We start from the raw sequence: 10,045 nt of genomic DNA on the forward strand, positions 1-10,045 counted from the left end.
ACAAGTTACATGCACTTGAGGTGCTTGTATGTTCCCTATCAAGGGTACAATGCGTGTTTCATAAGAATAAACCCCCTTTCAAGAAAACAAATAGGTCATCTGGAGTGTGACTATTGGTTTTTGAGGAGCAAAATACTTTGGGGTTGGACAAAAGCCGAAGGTTAGTCTCAGAGCTTCTTTGTTCACACTCAACATAATCACAACAACCTTAACGAACGATGATGATGATCACCAAAGACGATGGTTGGAAAGTTGGGGTGGGAAGAGTGGCTGAATGAAGAGAGGTGAAGGGGAAGGGGTGTGGTGAAATAGAACTAAGGGTGGCTAAGTAATTTCAATTATTTTTGAAAAAGCAATCATTGGGAAGAGGAAAAAAGGAGGTGAGAATAGTAGTTCCCAAGTATGACATACTGGTCTACAATGCATTTCTGTATGTGGGCCCTCGGTCTTTCACTTAGGCTATTACTAATACACCTCATATTTACTTTTACACCCCTTCCACTTCTTTTTTCTCTTTCAACGAAGATTGCTGCACCTCCTTCTACTCTGCAACACGAGACTAAACTTAAACCCCCCGTCTCTTATAATCACCTAAATCCAAATGAAGCACCCAAAACCTAACTCAAACTAGCCTTACGGCAAATTGTTTGGCACAATCTTATAGCTCCAGCATTGGGGTGTATCTCAAGTGACCTACATCGAATACGATGCAAACACAGAATCAAGAACAATGAGATAATATGGAAGAAAAGAGATAGTACTCGTCAATTTCACTCTCAATTTATCGTTTGGATTGAGCAGCACCCAAACCCTAGAAAGTGTTACTTCACTTTGATTTAAGCTTCACTTTGTATCAAACTCTAATTGCAGCGATCAATGTTATCTGAATTGGTTGATGGTTGCTCCATAAATTAATTTGATGAGTTCTATAGAATGGAGGAATTCCTTATCTTGCTTTGGTCTTTAAGTAAGCCTAGAAATTCGGGATTTGTGTTGCCATGACTGGGTTCACTACACAAACTTTTCTGAATTACTGTGAGAGAGTTTGGGCAAAGGATTTCCCCTATCAGAATACTTGATAAGGTTATGGAGTTTTAGTGTTACTCATTTACTAGAATGTGTTCATTCGGTGATGATTCTGAAGTTGATTTTAACAATGAGATAATATGGAACGAAAGAGAGTAAAGAGGACAGAGAAGGGGGTGCACTAACTTCCGGAAAAAATACAAAAAAAAAGGGGATATAATTGAAAAATGATGAGTGAAAGTAGGTGTACAAGTAAAGAGAAGAGGTGTGTTTAGCAAAAACCTTCTCTTATGTTATGCTTTGTTATACGTGAGCCCAAAAACAAGCATAAAGAAAAAAGGCGGGATTTCCCTTACGCCACTCAATTTCGAAAGAAAATCCCTATACTTTGTGTGTGTGTTTTTTTTTGCAGTCCACTACTAATCAGTAATCACAAATAGCAAGGGCAAGAATGCAATAATGAAGATTAGATCACAGTCTCACACATTCCAACATTTGAAATTCAATTTGAAAAGCCGAACGCCAAAAGAGGCAAAAGCCACAACACCAAGGTGGACCTCCCCCCTTTGTAATAATAATAATCTGAATCACTAAAACCCTTTTCAGTTTTCTCATACCCACTTTGCTGCTTCAGAGAAACAACGGAAGCAAAGAGATGGAAAACAATGCTGAATCTGAGAATCCAAAAGGGAAAGGGAAAGGGATTCCAATTCACGGAGGCAAGTACGTTCGCTACAACATCTTAGGCAACCATTTCCAAGTCTATTCCAAGTACGCTCCCCCTCTCCAACCCGTTGGTCGCGGCGCATACGGCATCGTTTGGTTCGCTTACTCTCTCAGCCTCAACTTCCATCTTTTTTTTTTTTTTTCTTTTATCGGAGCAAATGTTAATAGTTAGTTTGTTAGTTTTTTTTGTTAGCAGGTTGATCGAACTCACGACCTTTCCCTCCTTTTCTTCTTTCTTAATCACCCACCAACCTTATATATCCCTTAACTTCAATCATTACTACTCCATTTATTTTTTTTTCATTTTCCATTTTTATTTAATTAACTTGATTGTTTAGCTGTGCGACGAATTCGGAGACGAAAGAAGGAGTGGCGATAAAGAAGATTGGGAATGCCTTTGACAACAGGATCGACGCCAAGAGGACGCTCAGGGAAATCAAGCTTCTCTGTCACATGGAACATGATAACGTGCGCCTTGTTTTTTTTTTTTTTGTGATTTATCTGTAAAATTTACAATTTAATGATCTGTGCATTCTTTTTTTGATTTGATTTGGTCCATTTATATGCAGATAATTAAAATTAAAGACATAATTCGGCCAGCGGAGAGGGAGAACTTCAATGACGTGTATATCGTGTACGAGTTGATGGACACCGATCTGCATCAGATTATACAGTCTAATCAGGCTCTCACCGATGAACATTGCCAGGTATGGACTCGTGAATGTGTGAGTGCGTGATTTTTGCTTATTGCTAGAAGAAGTATATGTGTGCACGTGTCAGGGAAGTGATTGAGTGTGTGGAGGTGCGTGATATTTAGTGTGGGTGATAGTGCAAAAGAAAATACTGTGATTGAGTATATGGTGTGTGTAAAAAATTGCATTGGTTTGGTATGAGAAAAGAAAAGGAACGACATGGTTTGAGTGTTGTGACTTGTGAGAGGGGTTTTGAAGGGTGTAAATCCTGGATGCAGGGGTGATGGTGAGATATCTAAAGTGGGGGAGTGTTACTGTGTTAGTACCATATTTTCTAACATATTCTTTGTAACACATTCTCTTATATTGGTTAAAATTTATTAAAAACTATAAAATTATCAGTAAAACTCATTAAATAAGGTATGAGACAAGACTTGCATAATTTTATGATTTTCAATAAATTTTAGCCAATTAAAAAGAATGTATTTAAAAAGTGAGTGTGTGACTAACTAATATTTCTCTTTATGGTAATAGGACATTGAGAGTTTACATTTATAGTGGAATGGTTTTCTTCTTTTTGTGGATAATGTGGACTAGTTGTTGAATTATTGTTATTTTGTTTGCGTTGTTATGATTCCCACACAATAGGCATCTGTCCTGCCTACTAGAGTTTGTTGAGTTATTGCTATTTTGCTTACTATATAAAGCAATTTACTATATAAAGCAATACACGTGATGGAGCACTTTAGAGTGTTGAAGTTTGAGTTCAATTCATCCCTGTCCCCCTATTTTTTTTTTTGCAATGAATGCTATGTGTCAGTTTAGCTGTTTGTTTAGTGGTTGTTAGGTAACCCACTAACCCTGTTTGACAGTATAGGAGAAGAACAAAATTTTGCAGAATGTTTCTTCTCATTCTCATTTGTAAAGTTTCGGGTTCGACTTGAGTCTTGTGAACAGAGAAAATAGGTGTTAGAATAACTTTACCCGTGAGTTAGTCCATTAGCTCAACCCAGATTAAATGGAATCTAAAGTGATTTCTTGATGTGGAAGATTTAAGACAAAAGGAAAAGTAACCCAACTACTTGAGTGATATTAGAAACTTGTTACTACTACATAACTTATTAAGAGTGCTTCTGTTAAAGTGAAACTGTTTATTTAGTCATGTAGTGTTTTATTGGTTTATAATACCATCTATTGTCCTCTGAGTACCTCTATAATTAATCAGTAACCAGTTTCAGATGTTCTGATGTTTTTCCTTGAAACTGATAATGAATCATTAGCTTACAAATTTTAATTTATTCATTATGTTTTGGACTTATACATTTTATTTGTAACAAGGAAGTTGAAGTTCATAAAGCTTAAGTAGTGTTTTAAATCGTTGCAGTACTTTTTATATCAACTCTTGCGAGGGTTGAAGTACATTCACTCTGCAAATGTTTTGCACCGAGATCTAAAACCAAGCAATTTACTTCTGAACGCAAACTGTGATCTCAAGATATGTGACTTTGGGCTTGCTAGAACAACCTCAGAGACCGACTTTATGACAGAATATGTTGTCACTCGTTGGTACAGAGCCCCTGAATTGCTACTGAATTGTTCAGAATATACTTCAGCTATTGATATTTGGTCGGTTGGTTGCATTTTGATGGAGATAATTAGAAGGGAGCCTTTATTTCCTGGTAAAGATTATGTCCAGCAGTTGGCCCTTATAACTGAGGTATTTGTTCTTTCTCTTTAATACTGTCTGTTTGTTGAATAGACAGAAAAATTTAGTATGCTAGGATCTTTGTCTTATGAAATCTCTTTTAATTAGCATTAGTAGTTAATACAAGCTTCCAAATGATTAAATCTTGATGAACAAATTCCTCATAATCATCTTTCGAAACAGTTAATAGGTTCACCAAATGACTCGGATCTTGGATTCCTCAGAAGTGATAATGCAAAGAAGTATGTTAAGCAGCTCCCACATGTAGAAAAGCAGTCCTTTGCAGAGCGGTTTCCTGATGTGTCCCCATTAGCAATTGATCTTGCTGAGAAAATGTTGGTCTTTGATCCCTCCAAGCGCATAACTGGTATGCCTCTTTATTTTGCTATACCTTTATTTTTGGGGTAAAAAATGTGTTTTAGGTATGCTAGGATTTGGCCAAAATCAGTTTTTAGTTCCAAATGGTAGTTTTGGTCCTCATATATATCAAATGTGGTCAATTTTGTCCTTGACTCTATACTTCATTTTTACTTCACCAGAGATGAAATCCACTACATTTCAGGAATACAAGGACAAAAATTACCGTTTTTAAAATGTATAGACTAAAACAAATTTTGAACGAATGTTGAGGACCTAAAACTCATTTTACTATATATTTTTTTTTATCGTCCTCTTTAATTTCTTTGTAAGTTTTACTTCTTTTCTATGGTTGCGTTATTGCATAGTGGAGGAAGCACTGAATCACCCATACATGGCAAGTCTTCATGAGATCAACGAGGAGCCCACTTGCCCAACTCCTTTCATATTTGATTTCGAACAGACAATTCTCAACGAAGAAGATATAAAGGAGCTCATATGGAAGGAGTCTCTAAACTTCAGCCAGGATCATCAGATGTTGGAATAGCCTTTGGCAGAATGGTTTTAAATCATTAGATTCTATGGAGTTTGATAATACAGGTTTGGTTGGAGTTGGGTGGGAAAGTGGTTTTAGTTTTATAAAACATGTTATAAATTGTTATTTTAAGAGGTTTGGAGTTGCAAGTGCTGCATGTGATTCTGCTATCTGTAATCAAAGTGATTAGGGAGATAGGTTCTCCCAATTCCATTGTCCTGAGAGGGCTGTGTGTTCACTTTTTCTTTTATTTCTTGGGGAGGATTATGGTACCCACAAAGCGTTGGTGCTTGTTCTACATAAGAGGGGCATATGCCTCCAAGGCCCAAGACGTTGTCTTCGGCTTCGCATTGTATAAATATCCAAATATAGTAGTTATACAGAAGTTATTGAAGATAAGCCACAATATAGTGGTTGTTTTATTTCTGTGTGCTTATTGTTGTGGTTTTGTTTTCATTATTTGTCTTTCATTTTTTTTACTGTAGTCCTTCACTTTGAAATTTAGATATACTTCTGTTATGTTTTCTAAAGCTTGGATTCTTTTAAGGTGCTAGTAGTTATCTTTTCCTCCTTCTTCCTCCAAAATATAGAGTTCTAGCAGTCCTACTGGCTTGCATGTTCCTTGAGGAATTTGGCTCCACTCCACTAAATTGTGAAATTCACTTTGGAAGATAAAGTGGAGAGGGATAATTGTTGTTTAGAATTGTTGGCACCACTTCCAATTGTTATTTAGAATTTTTTTAAATAATTTCATAATTTTACACACAAATATTTTATTATAATATTAATAACTTATATTTTAATTAACGATTACCGCTTTATCCTTTATTTTTTCAAAGTTCAACTTTAAAAGAGATGAATTCATAAATGTGTTGCAATTTCCCCTTCACCCTGTCTCTTTTACTTTCTCTTTTTTGCATTTTTCTCTTATCTTGTAAAGCACGGGTACACTTCTAGTTTATTTTATGTGCATACCAAACCTGACTTGTTTAATGGTAGTTTATTGCGAACCAGGCTTATAGAAGTAGAAAATATAATAACTACAATAATGATAATGATAAATATGATGTTTTAAAATTTAAATCCAGCACTATTAATTGTGATAACAATTGTTGACTAGTAACGACGTCAGTGACAATAATAGTCTTAAGTGATTATGATGACAATAAAATGGTGATGCTAATAATATTGATAATATTAGTTTTTTGTTTTGTGGTAATAAAATTGAAAATATTGATTGACAGTGGAGATTACCAGGGTTTTGAAAATTTACAATTTGCAGCAAATATTACCATTCTCAAAATCTAAAGTAGTAGTAGCTTAGGCTTAGACTAAGCTTGAGAGGATTACATTCACTTTGCTTTGTAAGTTATTGAGAGTTGAGACCGACAAAATTTGTGGAGTGTGGACTACATATCTTGGCGAAGGATAGTACCTGGTAGGTTCCTGCTGCTTTCCATGGCCCCAGGCTTTGATTCTTTTAAGGAAAAAGGTCTCAAAATGCAATTGGTAAGATAATAGTAATTGTGATTAGGAAGACTTATTTTCTCTATCTGTTTACTTCATAGAATAAATCTTGTCACTCGTTTTGAATGAAAAATGTCAATTAATGTTGGGTCCTCTAGTAAGTTAATAGTCTTTAGTTGATAAGTCACTAATGAGTTGTATTTAAGTTCTCCATGAAACTTGAGGGAAGTTTAAAATAAAAATCGGAAGTTACAAAATAATACCCTCGGTGAAATTGATGTTTATGATATTGCTCATGTCTTAAAAAAAGTAATTAAAAGAAAACCACACTTTGGCATTTTAAGCACAGTGTATCCAGCTAATCATTTTCATTTGATGGATGCTCACTAGACACGGGCAGAGCTAATTATATTTTGAGTCCACTTTTTATTCTTATTAGTATATTCTGTATTTTAATCTTTCAAAATGTTAAATGATTTTTTAAGGATGTATTAATTCTTTAAGAGTTTAATTCACTCATAGTGTAAAATGATTTTACATTCATAAATCATAATTTGAATTATTTTAAGATAATTATTTTAAAAGTCAAGAAATTTGACATATATGATAAATTGTGATTGAATGATTATAAAAAATTTTACACTAACAAGTATGTAACTTTTTCTAATGTATGTTTATTTCTAAAAAATAAGTTGAAGTTGAAATTACTTGAACTATGAATCTAGTTTTTTTTAATAAAAATCCAAGAATTCCGTTAAGAGCTTTTAAATTATTAAAGATATATTTAAAAAACAAAGACAAATAGTAAAATTACACTAATGATATCTTTTTAAGCTCTCATGACTTTTACAATACATATTTTACATTAAGAGAGAAGATAAACATGAAAAAATAGATATACACTCACAATTTCACGTTATCACTCAATTGTAAAATCATCGTAAATATGATAATAAGTTTGTTAAATTTTATAATCATCACCTTAAAAGTTATAACAACAATAATTTTTTTAAAACTTTTATACAATCAACTAATTAGATATAATTGTTGTATGACTTTTAAAATAATTATTATATAAATGAATAAATTTACTATATAATAATTTATGATTAAATGATAATAAAAAATGTAACATCATCGGTTTGTAGTCTTTTTTTTATATTTTAAATAAGTGGTTGCTTTTCTAAATTTTAACTCAACCGAAGTCCTATTACTCATTTTTTTATTAACTATTAAACTTCTATGTAATTACATAAATTTATTTAAAACTAAGATAAAATAGATAAACTTATTTAATTATGCTATTGTTAATTTTGGGATGTTTGAAACTTTGACTTGGAGTTTCCCGATAGATTCTTCTTATTGCTAGTTAAGTTGATAGGTGAATGAGCACAACTTTTTTGTATATAAGGGAAAACAATGCATACTTGGAAGAGAGTAAGGAATTTTCTTATATAATGCGTCCTTTTTTTTTTGACAAAATATAATGCATCCTACTCCTTTTTCTTTTCTTTCTTTTTTTTTTCTTTTTTCTAACGGGCGTGACAATTTCGTTATTAATGTATAAAATAATGGTAATTTTCAATGTATGTTAGATTTCCCGTGTTGAGAAAGAGAGTTTTTCTTTCTTTCTAGATCTTATGTATATTTTATTAAAAATAATCATATTTAAGTCAAGTAAGATAATTATGGGTGTAAAGTTCTCATGATAATCTTACTTGGTTCAAACATGATTGGTTCAAACATGATTGCTTCAAGTAAAAGATATTTGTAGTCTAAAAAAATAATTATAAATCAATCAAAATTAAGGTTTTGAATGTAAATAAAAAAACCAATATAATTTTTAAAAAAAAAACATTAAAGGTAAGAGCATTGACATTGAAATTTCTTCCCAATGGCCATTGACTGATTAATTGTGCTCATGAAATGATTTGGTACTAAACTAGTCTCTTAACTTCTGTTTTGCATTAAGACATTCTCAGTTGATGAAATTAATGTTTCCAGTTTAAAAAAAATATCACTTTAAAGATTATAATTTTTAAGTAGTAAGTGAAATAAAACAAATTAAAATGAAATTTGATTATCTATCCACCATATATGTTGATTAAAGGATCATCATTGTATTTAAAGTTTAGATTAAATAGGATAGTTTATACCATAATATCATAAAATTCAAAATTCCATAAGCACTACTACTCCTCGTGGGAGATCTAAAGGTTGTCTATCATTTGTTTTCGTTCCAACTTTATCTATGATGTGGTCATCCACCTGTACAATTAGAATCCCCTCAAGGAAAGTTGCTTAAAATATGTGGTTCTGGAGTTTGGTTACATCTTATAAACCATAGTATATTCTATTCTAGTAAAGTAGATAGGCACATGATATTGAAAAGTTAGCAGCAAAAAGAAGTTAAGACAGAAAAGAATCCCAATTCTTAAGGCTAACGGTCCCACTCAATTTGTTGGTCTTTCTGTTTTTCCAATCTTTTTATTTTTTTCATACTTCAACCTTAACTTTTGTATATTCCAAAATTAGTAACAAAACTAGATTTCAATTTCTCAATTATACACTTTTCTTTATTTCAACCTTAACTTTTGTATATTCCAAAATTAGTAACAAAACTAAATTTCAATTTATCAATTATACACTTTTCTTAACGAGATTTTGATTTCAAGTTATTAATGATATATAACGAATAGGTTGAGAATCAATCAATCCTCTTATTTTAAGGGTTCATTTCTTTTTATACTAATTTTATTGGACTTGAAATTTATGAACCTGTCATATCATAATTATCAATTGAATAATACTTATTCTAATCATGTTTAGGTGTCTTTAATTGAGTAATTATTCTTAAACAAATTTAATAATAATAATTATGATCAAATGATACTCGGTATTCATATATACTAAAAGTCAAAATGTATTTTTTCATATATAATGATATGTGATTAAAAGATGTATTCGATTTGGATATACTATGTATCCGTTCATCTGACTAGATACTTTATCTAGTATAATGTTAATCGATCATTTCCATAACTTCAAATGCATTTGAAAATTACCAAAAAGACAGTTAAATTGGTTGGGACTGCTTCATTAGTGAAACGCAAGTTCTGCACATTCCGACAGCACATCATCAATTATTTAACAAGATGCCTTTTTCTTCCTTAATTTCAACCATTTTCAACTAGTCCTCTTCATGTTTGTTTGAAAAAAAAGATTCTCACTTTCTCAGCCACCGACACTTTCACACCAGGAATATCGATTAGATTTGTCTGACTTCATGCATAACCATGATGATTGATTTATCGTTTATAGTTTTATTATGATCTACTTTCTCTTACATTAACCAACATTTTTAAGTTAAAAAATAATGTTACAATTAGTTTTTTTTTAATATGTGGAAATCAAAGACAGTCTTAAATATTTATATAACTTATATTTTATTCAATCAATTAAATTAGACTCTCTCAATCTATTATAATTAATTAGCTACTTGACTTATGAATCTCAATCTATTATAATTAGTTAGCT

General features: G+C 31.9%; 1 protein-coding gene across 2 annotated transcripts; it reads left to right on the plus strand.

Annotated features, from left to right (window-relative positions):
* Positions 1-1,486: 1,486 nt before the first annotated feature.
* LOC114378496 (mitogen-activated protein kinase 13-like) lies at positions 1,487-5,477 on the plus strand. Of its 2 annotated transcripts, XM_028337093.1 has the most exons (7): positions 1,487-1,577; positions 1,661-1,848; positions 2,091-2,220; positions 2,322-2,459; positions 3,829-4,161; positions 4,333-4,516; positions 4,875-5,477. In XM_028337093.1, the coding sequence occupies exons 2-7, from the start codon at positions 1,682-1,684 to the stop codon at positions 5,051-5,053; spliced, it is 1,131 nt and encodes a 376-aa protein (XP_028192894.1). In that variant the 5' UTR covers positions 1,487-1,577; positions 1,661-1,681; the 3' UTR covers positions 5,054-5,477. The 2 variants fall into 2 exon arrangements, with proteins under 2 accessions (XP_028192894.1, XP_028192892.1); XM_028337091.1 differs by having other exon boundaries at positions 1,567-1,848.
* The last annotated feature ends 4,568 nt before the right edge of the window (positions 5,478-10,045 follow it).

The sequence above is a fragment of the Glycine soja genome, chromosome 12 (assembly GCF_004193775.1).
Source record: "Glycine soja cultivar W05 chromosome 12, ASM419377v2, whole genome shotgun sequence".
NCBI classification, from domain to species: domain Eukaryota; kingdom Viridiplantae; phylum Streptophyta; class Magnoliopsida; order Fabales; family Fabaceae; genus Glycine; species Glycine soja.